The sequence below is a fragment of the Alligator sinensis genome, unplaced genomic scaffold (genome assembly GCF_000455745.1).
Source record: "Alligator sinensis unplaced genomic scaffold, ASM45574v1 scaffold1181_1, whole genome shotgun sequence".
NCBI classification, from domain to species: Eukaryota; Metazoa; Chordata; order Crocodylia; family Alligatoridae; genus Alligator; species Alligator sinensis.
The window spans coordinates 482,260-503,241 of record NW_005842945.1 but is presented as its reverse complement, the minus strand read 5'-3'; the positions used below and the strand labels follow the sequence as shown (position 1 = coordinate 503,241).

Below are 20,982 nucleotides of genomic sequence, written 5' to 3'. Positions count from 1 at the left end.
GGGCAGCGGCAAAGGCGGCGGGAAGCGGAGGCTGAGCTGAGCAGCGTGTTATACAGTAATTAAAGGAGAAAGGCTGGGGGAGCCGCCCTGGCTGTGCTTGCGGCTGCCTCTCCCTGGCTCCCTCCTGGCATTCAGAAGCGTGCCGTGACTCCTGTAGGTGCTGCAGCCCGGGGAGCAGCACAACAGAGTGGAGACAGCTTCGGTTTTTACAGCATCTGTCCTCTGCCAGCACCTCAAAGCACTGCACAGACAGCAGCAGGGAGCATAATGCTGAAATGGGGCAGTTTAGGGCAGCTATTTGACAGCACCAGTTGAGGGCAGGAAGTGAAATTGCACAGGGCCGGGCCCGGCAGAGAGCCTGGAACAGCAGAGACTGTGACTAGAGCTGGGGCTAGCATCCGACCTTCAAAGGATGAAATAGGATCTTTATGGGCAGGAGTGGTTAGATTCCCCAGCTTCTGGGTGTTTTGGAAAGGTGGTGGATATTGGTGGGTAGAGATCCTGTACCAGTGAGCAGTTGTACCTTAGGAATCCACTAGCGCCTGGTGCTGGGAGAGGGCAAGTATGAATGTCTGCTCGGTTTTCACTTGCATCAAACGGTCATGTGAAAATGTATAGCTGGTTCCTCCTGGTTTTAGCTGGCCAGTGCAGCTGTGGGCCTGTTGGGTTGTTCATGAACTCTGAGCCTTGTAGAGGAAGCCTCAGAGGTTAGTTGAAGCAACTAAATGTTTCTAATGCAGTTTGCTGGAACACCCCAGGGGCATTGTGGCAGTGCTGGTACTTGGCTAAGAGTTCAGTCTCAGGGACAGATTGCAACCTAATTACACTTAACCTGCCCAGTTGGGCCTGGGCTGGTCTGTGCTAGATCTAGCAGTATGGAGCCAGTGGGCAGGACTGGTCTGGCGGGGTGTCACATGCAGCACGTTCCCTGTGCTGGAGCAGCCCTTGTATTGTAGGTAGTGTCAGTTAGTCTTGCTCCAGGGGTTATGCTGCTGGAGGCTGTACATGGGCTGGATCAGGCACTGTGGGTGCTGCCTGTTGCCTTGGGGGCTGGCTCATGGTATAAAGCTGCATCCCAGTGGACTGGCCCTGAACTCTGGCTCTGAGGCTAATCAGGATTGGGCCCCAGGCTATCTGTGTGCAGGGCTGTGTGCAGTACATGCCCCATACCAGCTCTGTGTGGCAAGCAGTACCTCTGGTGCTGTCTGCCTGGCTCACCAGAGGTAACACAGTCCTTGGAGTGGGGCTGGCATATGGTGTATGGGCTAGACCCAGTGCCATGGGCGCTGCTCCTTGCGCTGGGGGCTAGCACAGGGCTTGAGCTGCATGTGGTGCCCTGCTGAATAGCCTATCCTGCTGGCTCCAGCACAACCTGATCCAGACTGGTCCCAAAGCTAGTGCACAGGGTTGGTCCAGCATGGATACCTCATACAGCTTATGCCCTGAACTGACCCCCTGTGCTGCAAACAGTGCCTGCAGTGTTGGATCTATCCCTCACACTGGACCGGCTCCATGTGCTGCATGCAGGGTTAATTGGAGACTCGCAGGCTGAATCTTTTGTGGCTCCATGGGCCAGATCCGGCCCATGGGCCATGTTTGACCCTGGTGTAGGGCATCTGGCTGATCTCTCCAGTGGCAGGGTTTTAGCCTTTCAGGACTTCAGTAGATGTACGTTCCTTGCACCCTGAATGTCTGGAGTGGAGATAATCATACCTGTGTAATCTCCAGCTTGTCTGAGCTGCATGGGACAAGTGCTAGTCATTTAGGCTGTGAACGATGCTCCAGAGGTTGAATCCTCTGGCTGCTTCCTTCCTTTCATTGTCTGTGAGATAAAAGGGCCCTGAGAAATGCTATCTTTGGTCCTCAGTGGGGAGCTGCAATGGGAACCCACAAAAGGCCAACCCCTCCCCTCATTTCTGTTTGAGATGTGGCCAGTGGACAGATGCTACAGATTCCAACACCTGCTTTGTCTTCATCTGATCTAGTGGAGAGCTGTATGCTGGGTCCCACAATCTCTGCATGGGAAGGATCCTTGGGGCAGAGCAGAGGGAGGCTGCTTGCTATGCTGTGGCCAAGCCTGTGCTGTGCTGTTCTGCCTGTTCTGGCCCAGGAACACGCAACTCCCTTGTCCTTGGAGCGTTAGGAAGGTCACACCTACATCCTCACCCTCTCTTTAAACAGGTATCGGTCTTGGTCCCTGCCTGGTATCCCATGCAGATGAAAGTCCCATTTGCCTTGTGTTCTGGGCTATTGCTGAAGGGTATTATTTCTGCCTCTTGGAAAGAGCATATGAGCTACCTTTGCTCCTAACAGTTTGTGTGTGAAGGCCAGCCCAGTGTATAGGGAAAAGATGACCTGAACACACAAGTCACCAGCATAACTGGTGTTAATTGGCCCCTCTGTCAGCAGAGAGGCAGAAGAGTAAACAGGCCTTGAAGGCTGATGTTTGAGGGCAAGGCAGAGGAGACCCTCTGGGAACAGAATATGGTTTGCAGTCTCTGTGGCTACCAGGAGGTTCTCATTTGCTTTGGGACCCATGGAGAGTGTCAGTCTATCCTGTTCCTATCTGCAGTGTGGGCCAAGGGGAATGTACACATTAAGGTGCGTTCCTTGGGGGCTTGAACAACACAATACGTTACTCATCAGGTGTAACTTGGATACTGAAGGGGCAGGCAAAGCAGCCATCAGTAGGGGAAATATTCTGCCATTGCATTGCCCTTCTTCCTGCTAAGTGCTTTTTCATGCAGTGGCCCAGATTCCTTCAGATTAAGCTCACCCAGACCTGCTTTCTGATGGGGTGGGGTTGCTCCTGCTGGCATTGAAATTGGAAGCATTTCAACCTTTCACAAAAATGGGAGCATAACTCTGATGTACAGTGCTCTTACCCCAGATCGTTGAAAGAGGTGCATCTTCCTGTGGGTATCAGCAGCTGGAAGAGGCACTCTCTTGCTGCTTTCTCCCTGATCTGCCAGCTGCCGTCTTCTTCAAGCAAGGGAAGTCGTCTTGCGTTTTTTGGAGGGCTATTGCACAGCGTGGTTGGTTGCCACTGTGTTTTCCCACTATTGCTCTGTTGTAATAAGCTTTCCATCTAATTCAATTCTATCAAGAGAGAATATAAAGGGAAAGGATCTGAAAGGGGCTTTTACTAGTTCGCTCTGGAGGCCCTGTTTCCTTTATCACAACACTTCAATTGAATTACAGCAATCACCTCGGGGCAAACTCGGCTTCTAAATCTCACTGTATTATGACTCTCAGAATAGGCTTTAAATATATTGCTGCTCATTGTTCTTTTGGGTTAATCTCTGTGACAAATTTTTCTCAATCAATGTGGTTTGTTTCCTCAGGGTTTAGCTGGTACTGGTGAGAGACTGGCTTTGCCTCTGCGCACACAGCTATCTTTGGGGAGAACCTGAATAGTTCAAAGCTGTGACCTTGCATTGAGAGGTCAAATACCACAGGCCTAGATTTTGCCTGCCCTGTGAGAATGCACCCAACAAAGCTCTCTTGCATGCAGTGGTGTTTGCTTGGGCGAATCTGGGCCCTAACTGCAGAAAAATAAGACTCCTTTGTGCTCACATAGTATATGTGGGTCTTCAGTCACCTTGGAAAAACAGATAAATAGCAATATCACATTTTACTGATGGGGACTCGGGCACAGGGAGAGGCATCAATTCGCCCAAGGTCATAGAGCAGCAATGAACCTGTGTGTCCTGATTCCCAGTCCTACTTCATTGGCTGGGAGTCGAACCCTGGTTCCAAAGTGGGGGAAGTGAGGGGCCAGGAGGAACCCAACGTTTTCAAGAAGATGCGTGTAAATCGAGCCTAGCTGGCAAGGTCTAAATGGCTTGAAAGCAGAGTGCTGAAATAACTCAGTTGCCAATAGAGTAACTTGGGCCGCCTGTCTTTCAGAGTTTGAGAGCATGTGCTCAGCAGGGAAGAAAGGAAGCATGCCTGGGCTGAGGGTGCAGCACCAGAGTTGTGTGCCAAAAGCTCTGCTTCCCCAGCTGATCCAATTTGCCAGCACTGGGTTAATTCGGGGCCAAACCCGCCATTTTGTGTTCAGCCCCTCTGTCAGCAGGGTTTAGTGTGGAAGCAGCTTTGCATCCTGAAACCTTGAGTGCACGGAGGCGCTAAATAGTCTCTCACTTGCAGGTGTATTTGGGGCTGGTCAGGAGTTTGTCACATTTTATGCTCCAGTATGGTGACAGATAGGTACTTCTCAGTTGGGCTGTCCAAGAACGGGATGTGCAGCAGCATGGAAACTCCAGCCTGATCCTTTGGTGTCTCCGAATGCAACAGGGCTGTGTGACAACACCTGGGCTTAGTAGGATTGAGCTGATACAAAGACAGATCCCATAGCAATGTTTTGTAGCATTTCTGAGGTCTAAGGAGGCAAGATCATGACTTGGGATACGGCCCCCTCCTCCTCAGAGGAGCCATGTAGAAATGGACCCAAATCCTCAAGCAATGTAAGTGGCAGGTCAGGGTGTGTACAGGATATTCTGGGCAGGAGGCTTGGAGCTGTCATAGCAGGAAAGACAGCTACTGAAGAGTGTGAAAGGAAGCACCCCACTCCCCACACCTTGCGTTACCTTCCCCTTTAATACCCTCATGCAAGTTTTGCTGCAAACATCCCTGTTTCGCACCCCAAGGGGTAGAGGCATTCTTTGGACTCTTCTGCCATTGGAAGCCAGTTTGGATGAAGGTAGCATATGAAGTTACAGTTCCAGAGCATAGCTTGTTTGGGCTATTCTGTTGGGTCTGCTGTGAAAGTGGGTTCATGTAAGCCAGAGCTAAAGCATGTGAGGGCCTTGTCCACGCTGCAGAGCTTGGCTGACAAAGCTCTGAGTATATTCTTACCCACAGCTCCTCCAGGGCAAAATGAACCCTCCTTCTGCCTGCAGAATGACATCAGCTCTGCCAAGCAGAGCAAGGCTTTTGCCTTCTAGCAACTGCCAAAGGAGCATGAGGATATGCCCAGCTGCTCCCCCTTTGACAGCTGGTTTCTTTCCACTCTGTGCCAGTAGAGCATGAACAGCAGCTGCTGCAGTGGAGCTGTGTGGTGTCACGTGCTGGGCAGCTCTACCAGCAGAGGCAGGCGAGTGCAGACAACGCCTCCCAGTGCCCACCTGGGGATCATTTAGGAGCCACTCTTCTGGAATTGCTCAGTTGGCTGACAAGCTCTTATTCAGCACGTGACTGTCACTACTGTTTTATGGCCTGTGCAATTAGCCCTGGGGACTAAATACTTAGCCCTCCGCTAATGGAACTAATTTTGGAGCTGTACCTGCATGGCTGTGACAAGGGAGGCTAAGGCGGATTAGCTGATGTCATCACAGGCTATTTTATCCCTTCCTCCAGATCAATAATACATTGGCTTGTAATTTGAGCTGGGGATCCAGTCTGTCCCTAGAGTACATTGAGATTGCCCTGCCTCCTGTCTGCTGGGGATCTGGCTGGAGGTGCTAGTATAAAGTCACCTTTGCTGGTCAGGGATCCTGCTCATGGGTAGGAACTGATGCCAAAGGGGATGCCAGCTGAGCACCTGCAGCTCTTGCCCAGTGTCACAAGGTGTTGATTCTTCTCAGCTATCCTTGGAGCCTGCCCCAGCATTTCTTGATCTTTATTTTCTGAGGGAAGGCTGAGTTGCAGTGAAAGAGCAAACAGATTCCCTAGCCAGTTGATCAGGGCAGAGGTCTGAGCTCAGTCAGGGCTGAAGATACTGCCTGGCTCCCTTATGGCATGGACTTTGGATGGACTCGTGTTGGGGATCTGGGGTCATTCTGGGGTCTCCTTGGGGAATGGGGATGTTGCCGAAGCAGTCTAAGGGCAAGGCAGGGTCCAAAATGAGGGGCTGCTTTGAGGAGGGGGCTGTATATATGGCATTATGGGTTTGCACTTTCTCTGCATCAGATCTGCCTAATTTAGACATTCACAACTTATTTTCTTAACTGGCCAGCCTTGCCCAGTCCTTTGAGGGCCCTGCTGGGCTCTTTCCTTCTAGTGCTGCATTCCATGAAAGAAGGTGCTGGCTCTGAGCTATTCCTGGGCAGTCCTAGTGGTGGAGAATTGGTCCAGCCCAGAAGGTTGGCAGGAGTAGTGGAGGATTTGGCTATGGTGGAACCTTCCCAGGGTGCTGCAGGGGCACAAGTGCTGTCAGCATAAGGACTTGTCTGCATTTAGAGACCAATGTGGTACAAGGCTGTGTTTACTTGTGGAGTGTGGTAACTTCTCAGAAGCAGCTTTGAGAGTGGATGCTCTTAGTATTCTCACATGGAGCTGTTCCTGAATAGCTCTAGGGGCAGATGAGCTCAAGGCCTGGGCAGTGGCATGAGCCATGGCTGAAAGGAGACTCCTTAGAGCTGCTAGAGGTGGCTGACACAAGCATTGGGGTGGGTCTCAGCCTGTGCTCATGTCAATGACTGCAGCATGGATCTTTGGGTAAGGTGGATCTCTGGGTAAGGCTATTCTTGATGTCACTCTTCAGAGCAGAACCGCTTGTTCTCAGCCTTCCTTCTAGAGCAGACAGAGCCAGCAAAGAGGCTTTGGGTAGGGGACATGCAACAACAAGCATGGGCACTTTAGTCAGCTTTGGGCAGGTTCTGGTCAGTCAGTGCACAGGGGGGCTTCCACTTGGGGCTGTTTGTGTGACAGTTGTATTTCGATCCCCCAATTCCAGGTGTGATTTCTTCAGTGAAGGGTAGAAGTGCAGAAGGATTTTAAATAACTATGGATGGAAAGGACCTCCTGTGCCCAAGCGGCTTCTGTTCCTAATGATTTGGGTTTGTCTATTGCAGCAGCAGAGCCAAAGCCAAGATGTGTGAAGGGCCTTCCAGGATCACTGGTCCTATCCCTCCTGACCCCACACTTTTACGGGACTATTACAAATGCCCCCTGTCAGGTAAGTCCCAGGGTGGAGGCACTGCAGAACAGGGATCAGACATACTACATAGTCATAGGGCATTTTGTACTTTAACAGATCACCCTCCTCTAGCCTTGCGTTATACTGTAGACGTTAGAGCCACCTCAGGGGTCAGGTCAGTGGCTTTTTAACAGCCTCATGCTTTTCTTTGTGGCTGCACCCAGTCACTACTGTGTGAGCCCCCAGGGCAGGGAGTTTCATGAAGACTCAGCTCCACAGGGTGGGGAACAGTTTTGATGTGCTCTGCAAGGGCCTCTGATGGGAAGGGCTGGATGCTGAGCAGATTGATGTGCTGAGTAGAAGGGGACTCCAGTGGTGACTGGAAAGTGGGTGGAGGAGGCAGCAATTGCTTGAATGTTTCTAGCTTCCCCAAACATGAGGGAGGCAGCATTGCTCCTTGCGTATCTTGATTTTGTTGTTGTCTTTCATAGCTCGAGGGAGGTTGGAAGGGAATGCTCTGAAGCTGGACTTTGTGTCTGGTCCCCTGGCCTCAGATCCCAGCTTATACCCCACCTGCTACAGTGCACGCCCTGCTCAGCCTGCCCCGCGCATCCGCCCCAGTGGTGAGGACATCCTGGCGAAGGGGCAGAAGGGGACAGTTGGGGTGCTGCTGCAGCTGGAGGGGATTTTCCTTGACAAGGAATCACCCCCCAAAAGTAAGTATGATTGAGCAGTTGTAGGTGATGGTATGTAAAATCTGTAGAGGCTGGGAGAGGTAAGCCCATGGCCAGCATGGACACATGGACTCAGGTTCCTAAGTCTGTGCAGGGCAAGCATGCCAGCCACTACCACCCCCAGTGTGTGAAAGGCTTATTGCTCCCTTTGTCCCTAGAATAGGAGCAACTGGTACCTTTTCCCTTTGCTATGAGGTGGTGTTGGTGTTAGGGTGGTGCATGCTGTCTGACACTGACCTGGAGCACTGATGCAGCCAGCCCTCAAGATTATCTGACAGTGGAGACCAGAACAGGCAGATGGTGTGTCGCTTGGTCTGGCACAATCCCAACCAGGGCAGTGAGGATTATAACCAATCCCATGTTTTCCTGAGAGAGGACAATTCTTTTGTTACTAGTACTGTGTAGGGGCACATCCTCCTGTGCTTGTTTGTGCAGCTGCAAGTACCAGCCACATGGGGTATCCATACAAAATATGATTCTATTATGTGCCTGGCACACAGGGAAGTTAAGAGGGAAGAAGCTGCTGTTAGTGACTTGGGTAGTAGAGACCCCCATCTCTGATACTGAAGGTCCTGGGTTCTGCATCTGTTGGTGACATCTCAGGTTTGCTGTACATTACGAGGGCAGAAGCTGTGTCTCCCCTTGATGTGCAGGAAAGGAGTCCAAGAACTATGAGAAGGAGAATGTGAGGCGGATACGGGAGATCCAGAAGAAATGCAAAGAGAAAGAGTTGGCCAGGGAGCACAGCCGACCTCAGCCTGTGAAAGCCTTATGGAAGTCTCAGAAGTATGAGAATGTGGGGTCCAAGGTGAAGGCCAAGATACAGGTACCTGCCTGCTGCAGTCTCTAGCCTATGATATCCCTTTGCCTTGGGAGGGTATGGACCAGTCAGTATGTTATGTAGATGCTGTGCAGAGCAGTGGAGGACATCTGTTTGCAGGGAGAACCCTGGTGGTTTTGAACTTCACCTTTGAGGCCAGGAATCGTAGAGCCAGTCAGTGCTCCAGCATCCCACTTCCTGCGCAAGGGACAGTGATTTTTTCCAGCCTCAGGTCTGAGAGCAGAGCCATGTCATGGACAGGAGAACCTAACTTAGACAAGGAGAATGGAGATTCCTGAACGCACCAGCCTGGCATGTAAAGGAAAGCCCCATTGTGACAGTAAGGGAGTCCAGTCCAGGGGCAGGCAGTTATTTCGGGTGGAGGGCCGCTTACCGATTTTTGGCAAGCTGCCGAGGGCCTTGACAGGTGTCCTTCCCCCTGGTCACCATCTTGGGACTGGAAGTCCTGCACCCTAACCCCTGATCTTTGCCCCCAAAAGTTCCTCCCCTTGCCTCCAGAAGTAATCCTTTCAGCAGGGGGTTTTGCCATCTCGGAACCAGAAAAATACCAAATTACATTCTAAAGAGCGAACAACTAAAACATTCGTTAATGTGATTTCAAAGAATATTTTGTCCTGGTTTACATGCATTTCTGTAGCGCACATAGAGGTGGTTTTATATAATAGCTTAAAATGAAGTCTTACTCTTATATGTTGTGGGGGAGGGGGTGGGTATAGGTTTGTAGGGTGTAGGGGAGAGTGTGGGTGTGTCTGTGCGGGGGGTGGCTAGGTGTGGGGGTGCTGGTATGGGGTGAGGAAGCATGTGGGGGTGCAGATATGTGGGGTGTGGGTGGGTATGGGGTTTGTGGGGGTCCTGTGCATGGGGGGAGGGTGGCTAGGGTGTGTGAAAGGGTGTGGGTGTGGGAATCTGCATGTATAGCAGTGCGGGGGGAGTGTGGGTGCATGTGTATGGTTGGGTGTGGGACTCATCCTATGAACACACACACCCACCGGCGCAGCCCCATGCTCTTGGTCAGGAATTCAGTGGGGAGCCATATGGTGCTGGAGCAGTGGGGGGGCAAGAAGGCAGGTGAAACGGCTGGGGGGGGGCAGGTCTGGGCTTCTACCTCCTGCTGCTGACTCCCCCTGGGTCCTACTGCCCTTGGCTCCTGTCGTCTTTGACAAACAAACAGGAGCAGATAAATATTTTCTAAATTTTTTAGGGGTCCTGTGGCCTGGATTGAATGGCCTGGTGGGCTGTATTTTGCCCACCCCAGTCTAGTCACTACACAGAACTAGGGAAAAGGAGGGTCCCATCATTTTCCTGTACTACGTCTATTGGGACAGAATCAGATACTGCTGTTGCAGCAACTCCTGGTGGGATGCAGAGGGCAGGGACTTCAGTGGTGTTACATGACAAGAGTAATAGCATCATTACCACCTGGCAAACACCTACTCCAGTGCTGGCCCTTCTGTTGCCCAGATGTATGTACTTCTTTGAGGTTCTCTCTAGTCACAAGAGCTCTTGCATTTTAACAAGCTGCATCCAGCCAGCTTTCCAGAGTGATTTGCTCAGGGGCCAGACTGGATCACTTGATGCATTGAGCAAAGGTTCTGCTTTTGCACTTTGCATGCTGTGTCACTCATCCTTATGGGTTAAAAGGTCAAACGGCCCACCAGTGTGACTGTGTTACTGACACCTTGTAGTGCAGGAAATCCTGCATCTCCTAGATTCCTTGTGCCTTTTTAACAGTCCTTTTAATCCCCTCCCCCAGCAGGTTACAGCTTGAGATGTAGGCCTGGCTGGAGGGCCTGGACAGTTGCACTGTCTTAGCTGCCTGCTAGTTTGTTCCTGACTTGAGTGTTGCTCTGTGGAATTCAGTGGTCTAATCCAGATTTACATCAGTGCTCCATTGAGCAAGATCTGGGCCAGTCTCTGCTGACTGTAGTCCCCGTTGGGGGTCTTCTCTTGACATGTGTAGCAGCAGCAAAGATCACGGTCATTTGTCTGCTGGGAACTCCTGGCTGATTCTAGGCTCTCAGTGGCTGCACTGAGTGGTTTTCCATTCAATCTTTCCCCCTAATTTTGCCATTCTCAGGAGAACTCTCCCCCTCCCAACCCAGAGTCTCAAAAATTCCTGAGGGCATATTCCCGCTGTGGCTCAGGAATCCAACCACGCCGGTCGCTTTCCCCAAGCCCTTCCAAAACGAGAGCTGTGATGGGCACTGAGGCTCCAGGAGCACAGAGCATGGACACCCAGGTAGGGCACGGTGGGGGCTGACTTATCTGATTTCACGTTCCTCTGGACTCAGGAGTTACTTCTGCTCATCACTGTACCTGGATTCTGCCCTCAAGACATTGAGTTAATGATCTGTCAAAACAGAGAGTTCTGTTTAGATTGCCTGCTGGCTCAGAAGGGCAGGTAGGATCTGGCAGGTGACAGGGAAACTGAACTCAAGGGTTTCCTAACACCCTCCATGTGGCTCTTCTCTCCTTGAGGGATAAAGAAGCCACAAAGTTTTCTTTTTAGACCTCATGTTTCCTGTCTCAGAGCTCTTAGGGGTGTCTTTCTTGGGCTTTGTCAGAGACCTCACAGATTTACCAGTGTATTGCATATTAAGAACTTAGAATGAAAAGGACGGGCAGTGGTGCTTATGCTGTATGAAGATGTCCTGTCTTCAGAGAGCTGAGTAGTTGGTAGAGTTAATCAGTGTTAACACTAATGGGGTTGAAGGTTGCAGTCCTTCAATTACAATCCTTTCCTCTCTGGAGCTGGCTCTTGTGGGGTTCTCATGTCACTGCTTCTCTAGGTGCTACAGAATTTGCAAGCCCTGAAAGTACCTGAATTTCCAAGGTGAAACACCTTGTCAGGGCCTGGGATTAGTGTCTCTGGGCATCTATCTGCCTGTTCCCTGCTGCTTCATGCTCCCTCCACCCCCATTCCTTTTAGATCCAGGTGGAAGGCACAAGCATCGACTTTGTCAGCCACAATGCCCAGAATGCCAAGCGGGCTCAGATGCGGCGCTCTCGCTCTCTGCAGTCATTGACTGAGGTGCTGGAGCAGAAGCGGCGGGAGCAGGAGGAGTACAACAGCAAGCAGAAGGGCCATGTCCCCCGCTAGTACGTACATGTCTGCCTGTCCACTAGAGCCTCTGTCACAAATAAGCCCAGCTCCTCTGGTACTGCACCCAGAAGGTATAAAGCAGTAACTGGCCTGCTCTAAAGAAATGACTGCTTCCCTGCTGTGGGATATGGCCTGTCCTGTGGCCTGATTGCGCCACACATCATAGCTTCTGGGCTAAAGGCCTGCCTTTCAGAGGGGCAGATTATTGGTAGTTCCTGTTGACGTGGAAGTACTTAAACACAAATTCCAAGTGGTACCAAGGGCTTAGGAGTTGAGTTCTGTTGACTCATGGCTAGGCTCTGAAGCATGTAAGTCACTTGAGAGTAGGACTGAAATAACTTGGGAGCTGAGGCATTGTTTGCTCCTTTAAGCATTTAGAGGTTCCCAGAGGCAGTTCTCAAGTGGTGAACTGCTTGGGCTGAGCAGAGCTACTCCCATGCTCTCACTGCCTCCTTTCCTCTCAGTGGCTCTGGCAGTTTTTCTTTAAAATCATTTGTGCCTCAAGTGTGTGCAAGAGCCGGATGGCTTGGGGTTGGGAGAGTTGGGCATAGCCTGCAGTGCCTTTTGCCTCCCAAGTCCTGGTTCAGATCTAGCCCAGGCCCTTGATATCCATTCTCTGCGTGGTGTCCATTGTGGGGGCTGCCTCAGTTTAGGTCCTAGTTATCGCAGAAGTTGCCATGGCCTTGGTGCACATTCATTGGTGCTTTTAGCCCAGAAGCTAAGGTCTGGTTGTACAGGGGAGATTGGCCCAGAGCAGTCCCTTCCTTGGCCAGGGCAGTGCTGATTGCTGGTAGGTAGGAATCTGCACACATCTGTGAGGGGAGAATATTAGTCTCCAGAGCTGCCGGGCACTTGCCATTCGGGAAAATGAAGTACTGCTGAGAATGTCTGTGGCTGGGACTGTCCCTATGAGCCCACCTGGCCCTGTCCTGCTCTCTCTGGCCAGGGTGTTCTTTCCTGCCCATTGTATGTCTATTGTACTGTCCGGATTTCTCCTTGAGCTGCATGTGCTGACCTTTGCTCTTGTTTGACCCTGGCAGCCTGCTGCAGAGGAAGGATCTGTGGCGCAGAGAGACAGAGGAACGGCTGCGAAACCTGCCAGACCCTGACCTGCCTCCTGGCCACACCATGATGCCAGAGAGCCAGCGGCTGGAGACCCTTGGGAACCTGAAGCAGAGTAAGGGGGAAGAGAAATACCAGTTCAGCCTTAGAGATGGCCTTTGGTGCCTTTATGCAGAGGCATGGCTGGCAACACAGGGCCATTTTTGTGCTCGTCACTCGAGAGTTGGCTTCTCTAGGGTTGGACTCCCATCTCCTTCCCCTTTAACCCTTATCTTGCCAAGTTGCTCTCTTGAGCTCTGATCTTCCAGAGTAAGAACTTTCTGGAGTAATAGGTCAGGGCTGCTGTCCCTCTTAATGAGGGCCTAGCCTCTCCCTGCTCCGATGTGCTGTCACTCCTAGTTACAGCGGACTTTGTGTGAGCCCAGGATGCTGCTGGATCAGGCCTGCCCCTGTGTGGATAATGCCTTGTTCACCATTGCTCTCACCCCAGGTCCTTCGTAATTAAAGCGAGCCATTAGTGTTAAGGTGGAAGAGACTCTCTATGTCCCCTCTTATGTGTTCCCTTCCTCCACAGCTCAGGCACAGCTGACCAAGGACTTGGTGATGCTGCCAGTGCGGGCTGACACCCTTGGTGTCCAGAGGAGGCGGTCAGAGCTGGAGAAGAAGCTGTCGCAGATCGAAGAGGCCCTCAAAATCTTCTCCCGACCCAAGGTCTTCATCAAGTTGGACTCGTGAGCAGGGAAGGGGACTTGCAGTCACTCCACTTGCAGGGGGAGGGGAAGGGAAACCAAACTCAGTCCATGGTTTCATTTGCTGCAGCAGCAGTTTCTTCTATGTGGTTCCTCATTCTGCAACCAGGCCCTGTCCTGGGGAGAGCAAGACTGGCTTGGGAAGCTGGGCCCATGCAGGTACTAGCACCATTGGAGTCTTGAAAATGGAACTAGTGACAGTCATTTCCACGGCAGTCTCCAGGCCTGTTTGGCACAGAAGACTGGCTCATCTGCCTTGGAAAGCAGCTGTCCCCATGCTCCCCTGAGAGCTGCCCTTGCCCACACTCCCTGTGACCCATCTCCTTCACTTGGATCGATGACATCTGGACAGTGTCAGGAGCAGCTGCTCCTACGCTGCTTGGAGTGTAGCACACCCCGACCCATCTGCCTTCCTCCTGAGGTAAGGTGAGAGCAGCAGGAAGATGGGGAGATGAAGGGCCTTTTAAAGCAGGAGACCAGTTTTTGAGTCTCTCCCAGTGCCTGATCCTAATCCTGCAGGATCTTACCTCTATCACTGATGGTATAATGGCCTTGCTGTGCCCAAGTGCTGGCTTCTGCCCTTCCCTGCCCCCAGGATCTGACAGGAGTCCAGGGAAGGCAAGGAGCAATGCATCTTGCCTCTGGACTGACACCTCTGGCCCCTGCAGCCCTTTGCCAAAGGGCTGTTCCTTAATGCAGCTAATGTCTAGTCCCTTATATGAGGCAAACTTAGAGCTGTGTTTGTCATACCTGCTGAGCATGCCTGGCAGCAAAGGGGCAGGAATGAACAGGGGTGAGCTCCTGTCCCCTCTAGCCTGGCAGGGGGGAAGGGATCTGGCTGTGGGTTGGCCTAGGGATGGTGGTGGGAGTGTGAAGTGTTGAGGACTTGGAAAGTGGGTTGTTTTTTTTTTTTTTAAATAAAAAGTTTTTGAAGATACAGGATACTGGTGAGAAGGTGGTTGGAGACAGCAGTGCATAGACATGTGGAGCCTGGCTGTGGGGAGGGTTCTTGAGGTGGTTCAGTGCCAAAGCTGTGAGGGACCAGAGGGGAAAGCTATTTTTTCTTTTAAATTTTTCTTCCAGAAAATATTGGCATTTAATTTTTTTTTTTGTGAGAATAGGAAATGTTCAAATTTGTCTGCGCCTCAATTTCAGAATCCCACCATGTGATTAAGGCAACTAATTGGAAGGGAAGGTGGAAAATCCGGCCCCCAAGCCAGAATAAAAATGAGATTTGGCCCCAAAAGTAGGATTTTGAGAGAATTCACAATGCTTGTGCCTATATTTCCAGTTTTGGAAAACACCCAAGGCTCCTGCCTCTTGTTGGAGACCAGTTCCTGTGACCAGCTCCTGCGTTGAGATAGATGGAGCTGAACTGTGAAAGGGATTAGCCTTTTACATAGTAAGAATGTGGGTGTGGGAGCCCAAGGGTGGTTCCATGTTGGCACAGGTCAATCCCTGCTGGGCCTGGTGTGATCATGGTCATGGAAAACAAAAGATTTCAATCCTACTCAAAGGGAAACTCAAGACATGCTTCCAACAACATGCCTGTGCTTTGTTCCTGGTGCATGCACCGTTTCGGAAGTCCTTGGGGATCTGTGAAAAGCAGCTGGTACTTGGTATCTTGGAGGTGCAATCAGAGGTATGATTGCAGCAGAAGTGAGCATCCCCCAGTTGTTGTTCATTTAGCTGGCTGGGGTAGCCTTAGTAGTGAGGATGCAGGGGCATGGGCTTCAGCATGGATGGCTTCAGTGGGCTCGTGCAGTCACTGCTGAAGTCTGAGCTGCTGTGTTTTCGTTAGTATTGGTTAGGTTAAGGCTAGCATGGGTGTGCCTTTCCGGCTGCACTGAGAGTCCCACAGGGCATTTCAGCACAGCTGGTACCTGCTGGCCTTGCCAATGGCTAGGGCACATTGGTAGGTAACAACAGGAGGGGTAGAGGGGTGACAGTACCAGGGATTAGCAGCTGCCTTGTGCTGTGCTAGGCTCCAGTTTGCTGCAACTCTGCATCAGGATTTGTCAGTACACATAAGCCTTCTTGAAATATGATAAGCATTATCCTGCCTTTATGCTAGGAGTCCTCGCTGTCTTGATCAAAACCCTCTGTGAGCAGCAGGGTCAACTGGATTCTAGGATCAGGGCCTTTGACTGGGGCTGGCACAGCTATGGAGGCCCTTCTGAGTGCTGCCCACAGGGCACTGACTCCATCACAATAATAAGCAGCAAAGGCCACCACCTGGAAGGACAAGAGATGCTACCACCTTGCAGTGTCCCAGCCTCACACCGGGCTTGTGGTAGCCACTACTTATAGCTGTGGCATGTGATGTAGGCATGATGTGGAGCCTGACCTGGGCTTCCACTGCATTCCCCTGTGGAAAGGGATGGGCTGCCCTGCAGGAGGGGTTGGTAGGATCCTATGACAGGGTAAGTCGAAGTTATGAGTGACAAAGCAAAATCAAACCCTAGATCAGGCCAGTGCCTTAAGTGCCCATCTGTGCTTCAGTGATGACTAGGGGGAAGAGGAATGTATGAAAATAACAGGTGATTTCTGATTCCTGCCGATTCTTTAGTCCTGCCCATGCATCCTACTGTTAGGCAAATCCTGTAATAGAGCCACCACTTGGTCCACCAAGGTGTGTGCCACTTCAAGGCCCAACGACTCGATACCAAGGCAGAGTGGTGGTGGCGGAGGAAGAAGGAGACCAACCCGGGGCTGCGAATCCCACTCCCCCGTGCAACAACATGCCCCCGTTACTGAAGAACCTGTGCATCCGGAATCAGGCTCCTCAGTCACCTGAGGACTCGAGCCTGACGGACGTCATCCTTGACTTTGAGGGGCTGCCGCTGCCGTGTGGCTCCTGGCTGTTCTAGTCCTGGGAGCCCCTTGGCAGACCCATTGTTGACGAACAAGAATGGAGTCCTACAAGTTCTCAGGACCAAAAGTGCCTCAACGCTCCTCTGAAAATCCAGACTCATAGGGGAAGGGAGATGACTACACTGGGGCCTGAGATTCCCCCAACCCCTTTTCCTGCAGAGTAGAGCCAGCTGTGGCTGAGAAGGGTCAGTGCCTTTGCCTGTTGCTGCTTCCTCCTCATAACCAGACACCTGAGTATTGTTAATGATCTGACTTGCCTGCTACTGGGATAAACCAAGCCTGGATTAACCAGATTTGCTTCTGGCGTCTGTGGGGGAATTGCCTGCCTGTATCTGGTGCCTATTCCCTGCCTGTGTGCAGTACAGAGCTGGTTTCTCTAGCTATCGGGACTGGTTGTTGCAGAACAGGATTGATGGTACCAGCTGGCTGCAACCTTTCTGGGAAATGCAGGCAGGACAGGGACCTGGGTAGCTCATGTTGCACCCAGTAGAGGGCCCCCCCCCCCCCCCCCTAATGCCAAGGACATAGCTAGGATGTGAGTGGGCTCTGTGGACCATTTGCTGGATGGGGCACGGCACCAGGATGCAAGTTCAACGGTACCTTTGTAGGAGATGTCCCAGGGGCTGGGCTGTGCTGAATTTTGATTCCCCACACACCTACCTACCTCCCCTCAGCTCCATTGATGTCTGCTGTTCACAGCATCTGTGTCGTGCCTGCAGGGGCAGGTTCACAGGAAGGCCATGGAGTGTGTGACTAAGCCCAACCCTGACCTGGAGAAGCACAGCTCTCCCTGTCACTGCAGGTCCTTGCTTAGCATCTCTGTGGCACCAGTGCACAAGGAGTTTATGGGATCATGGAGGTTTCATGAATCAAAAATCCTTGCTCCTCCCTTGCTAAGCAGCTCCCTGGCCCTTCAGGAGCCTTCAGAAGGAAGTTAGGGCTTGGCCAGGCCAGGGTGTGGCAGCACAGGCAGCTCCTGCTCTCCGGTGGGGCACATGCTCACAGCAGGGGCTCCATGGAGCAGGAGCTGTCAGCCCAGGTCAAAGCAGCTAGTGCTGCTACTTGGTTCCAGTTTTCCCTCCCTGGGCACAGGATGGCAGCTTTCAGAGCCCACTGGCTATTGATGCCTGCTTTTCCAGTGCTGCAGGGTCAGGTTGTGAAGGCCACGGCCAGCTTCCCTGTGCGCTTGGAACAGCAGCCTTGTCCTGGTGCATGTGCAAGGAAAGGCATGCTGAGTTTGCTTCCTGCTCTGCCCCATTAGTCCAAGGTAGGATGGACAGACAGACAGGCCCCCTGCCCCCTCTCTTCAGGAAGGTGAAGCCCAGGACAATCCTAACCCTTATCTGTATGACCATTGCTTTCAAGGAGCTGTGCCCTGGATCAAAGTCCCTGTTGTACTGGACACTGCACATGCACAGAGCAGTGACAGGCCTGTCCCAGAGCTGGCAGACTAAGGCCTTGGCTCCCAGGCCTTGCTTGACTTGAGTCCCTGGCACCCAGCAGCACCTGAGTCCATTGCCCTCCCTGCCCTTACCTAGGAACACCGAGTGCAAGGGGGTGGTGGTTTCATACATACTCAGCACCTTGAAGTGGGCTATGAGGCTCGTGCAGTGTTGACCTAGGTTTCAGTGTGTGAGCTGGGCCTGCAGAAACTGCATCAGAACAGCCTGCACCCAGGCAGAGCAGCTCATGGCACTGCTGCATGCTCAGCATTAAACCTGTTCGTGCACAGGCCTGTGGCAGGGATGCAGTGAGGATGAAGGGAATGTACTGTCTGTCTTGCCTGTGACAGACGCATCTTGAGGCAGCAAGAATCCCCACACAGATCCCTGCCTCACCAGTGGGCTCTTATGTGGGGCACAGAGCCCAGCCTGGGTGCTCTCCAGCCAAATCAGGTGCTCCTCTTGCACACACAGAGAGAGTGCAGGATCTTTTTTCACCAGGGAGCTAAGTACTGCCTTTGCCAGCTGTGCTAGCATCTGGATCCAGGCAGAGCACCGAACACCCTTCTGCAGTAGGAATGTGCATGGATGATGGGTCCAGATGGCAGCACATGGTTAGGAGCAGCTCCATGGGACACTGTCCAGGACATCATCTAGGTGTGGCCAACCTACAGCATGCATGGTATGAGTACCCTCTGCATGTGTGCACACAGCAGCTCAGGGAGGGGATAAGCAGCACAGCAGCAGATAGGGCTGAAAGCAGTGCAGCACATTAGGCAGGGAGCAGAAGGCAAAGCAGCAGATTGGGCAGGGAAGGGGATTGGAGTAGCACTCCAAGAAGGTGCAGCGCTAATTTGTAGCACAGCTGCCAAAAAGGTTGGTTCCACTGGTCTAGTGAGTGGTGGGTTTGCACAGGGAGAGGGGTGTGGAAGGGTGCTAACAAGGACTCATACAGCCAGGGATGGACACTAAAGTGGAGGAGGGCACTGCCTAGGAGGACTGGCAGTTATCCCCTGGGGGAAGGCAGTGGAGTATTTGTGGGGGCATCTCTAGGTATCCCCTAGGAGCCTTTTAAAGCAGTCCTAGATGTGTGGCCCAGCTCATTCTCCCTCAGGCCTGGGCTGTGGGAGCTGCAGTTTAGAGATGCAAGGACAGGACAAGTCAGAGGTGGCTGGGCCCTATGGGACAGACAGATGAGACAGCCCCAAGCTGTGGGAATGGAGCCAGGCAGCTGAGACATGCTTCATGGCAGATAAATAAGGAGCAGGCTTTGGACTGACCCAAACCTCAGAGCTTTGAGCAACTAGGAAACAACTAGCCTCAGTCCACTGGCCACAGAAGAGGCAGCCCCTGCATGTGAGTTGGCACTGCTGGCCCCAGAAAGTTGGAGCCAAGTCTCTGGGGGGGAGGCTTCCTGGGCTGTGGCTGGCATCCTCAGGGGCAGCTTGATCCCTTTGCTGTACCCAGAGTCTGCCAGGGTGGTTCATCCAACCTGCTCCTGGCACCTTGTGAGAGCTACACAGGGTGGGGAGGAGCCCACATGGGTGCCATGAGCATGGCCCTGCTACAGTGTATGCGAGCAGCCAGGGCAGCAGTCTGGGAGGGCAGAGCCAGGCTGCCTCAGAGGGTACCTGCTTCTGCCTGCCCCACCTTAATCCTGAGGGCTGGGGGTGAGGCAGTAGCTCTGCCCTCAGATTCACAGAAGTTTAGGGCTGGAAGGGACCTTGTGACATCATTGGGTCCAGCCCTGCTGTTCTTAGGCAGGAAAGACTGCAGAGGTCAAATAACCCCAGCAAGGTGTGCATCCAGCAGGGTGTCCTGGAAGGCTGCATTGTGCGTGTGGCGGCGCTGTGTGCAGGTGTAGGCGTGTGTGTGTCCTGGAAGCCTGCTTTGGGGACCTCTCAGTGTCAGGCAAGGCCCTGGCACGAGACGAGAGATGGCACTTCCTAGAAAAGGTTTAATGTCCTGTTACAATATATTAATTTGTGATGCATATTCTCATAAAACAATTAAAAAACACTTGATTGGAAGGGGATGGGGGGGTGGGGGAGGGAAGCATGGGCATGGCTGTCACAGGCAGTGTCCAGTAAGACAAAGAAACACCACTTTGGTTCCCCAAAGAGGGGGAAGAGGAAGGTAAGCTCCAGAGAAGGGGCAGCATCTGTAGGGAGGGGTCAGGGAGCCAGGGCTGGGCCCCCATGCCCTAGTCCCAGCTACCACCCTCCTGGCAGGTCCCAATAAGTGCCAGCATACCTTAATGCCCGAGAAGAGGGCAGGTGTGGGCCCTGGGTGGCATCCCAGTGCCCTTGCTTCTGTGTCTTGCCCCACCTAGCAAGGGGCTGGCACAGTCGAGGCCTGATACAGAAATGCTCCAAGATACCTGGCCGGTGCAGGAGGTCAGCCCCCCTGGTGGGTTGCTGGCTATAGGGTGAGGACTGTGCCATCCTCCCGCAGGCTGCCCCTGTGGCTGCCCCGGCTTGGGCTGCCCCCGCTGCCATTGTGACTGTTCAGGGAGTGCAGCGAGCCCTGGGAGCTGTTCAGGGAAAGGCTCTGTTGAAAGCTCCTGTCCAGGAGGCTGCCACCATTGGGGCAGGTGGCCGGGATGTAGTGGGGGGCACTATCGTTCTCAATAATGAGGTCGCCTTCTTCGTCACTCTCACCCTCAGCTGTGCTGTAGTTGCTCAGGTACTGGGAGGCAGGGCTGGGTGTCTGCTGGCTGGGTGTGCTGTCTGTTGACATGCCCGAGCTGCCGGAGGCCTTGCTGCTGCGGATGACGTTGTTGCGTTGGTTGGCTGGCTTGACAGTGATGATGAGGTTGTGACTGTTAGCCACCATCATGTCCGTCACCTGGTCCAGGGACTTGCCGGCCACGTCAATGCCGTTCACCTCCAAGATCTCATCATTGACAGCCAGCAGCCCTGTGCTCTCAGCCAAGCCACCCTTGACCAGGCGGGAGATGAAGATGCCAGGGACCTTCTCAACACCTTGGGGGGCCACACGGACGCTGATGCCATCACGGATGTAGAAGCCCAGTGGCTTGTCAGAGCCATGCTTATGCAGGCGGACGCGGCGGTGCGTCTCGGGTAGGATGTCCACGTCGATGATGGAGGAAATTTGCCGGAAGTCCTGGGGCAGTCCAATCAGGATATGCGGCTTGGCCCGGTGGTGCGCTGGCCGCAGCAGCCCCTTCTTCTTCCGCTGCAGGGAGTTTGAGGCAAACACACTGGAGTCGGCTTCAGCTGCAGGGGAGAAAGAAGAGCACACAGGTCAGTCAGGTGCCCCCCTACAAGCCAGCTGGCACTGCCTCATCCTGCC

General features: G+C 52.8%; 2 protein-coding genes across 4 annotated transcripts in view; one reads left to right on the top strand and one right to left on the bottom strand.

Annotated features, from left to right (window-relative positions):
- The window catches only part of ENKD1 (enkurin domain containing 1), a 17,109-nt gene extending 395 nt beyond the window's left edge, over window positions 1–16,714 (top strand). The window contains exons 1-8 of one of the 3 annotated variants that reach the window (XM_006036300.3): window positions 1,769–2,181; window positions 6,798–6,901; window positions 7,354–7,578; window positions 8,250–8,422; window positions 10,515–10,676; window positions 11,367–11,536; window positions 12,581–12,717; window positions 13,177–13,337. In XM_006036300.3, coding sequence (XP_006036362.1) covers window positions 6,817–6,901; window positions 7,354–7,578; window positions 8,250–8,422; window positions 10,515–10,676; window positions 11,367–11,536; window positions 12,581–12,717; window positions 13,177–13,337 — 1,113 coding nt within the window. In that variant the 5' untranslated portion in view covers window positions 1,769–2,181; window positions 6,798–6,816. Of the gene's footprint in view, window positions 1–1,768; window positions 2,182–6,797; window positions 6,902–7,353; window positions 7,579–8,249; window positions 8,423–10,514; window positions 10,677–11,366; window positions 11,537–12,580; window positions 12,718–13,176 lie in introns of those variants that run through there. The other 2 variants (XM_006036299.3, XM_006036301.3) reach the window with 2 other exon arrangements.
- Window positions 16,715–19,375: 2,661 nt separating this feature from the next.
- LOC102380219 (partitioning defective 6 homolog alpha-like) overlaps window positions 19,376–20,982 on the bottom strand; it is a 21,189-nt gene continuing 19,582 nt past the window's right edge. Inside the window, exon 3 of the mRNA XM_006036298.2 lies at window positions 19,376–20,906. Within this exon, the coding sequence (XP_006036360.1) occupies window positions 20,089–20,906 (818 nt within the window). The 3' untranslated portion in view covers window positions 19,376–20,088. The remainder of the gene's footprint in view (window positions 20,907–20,982) is intronic.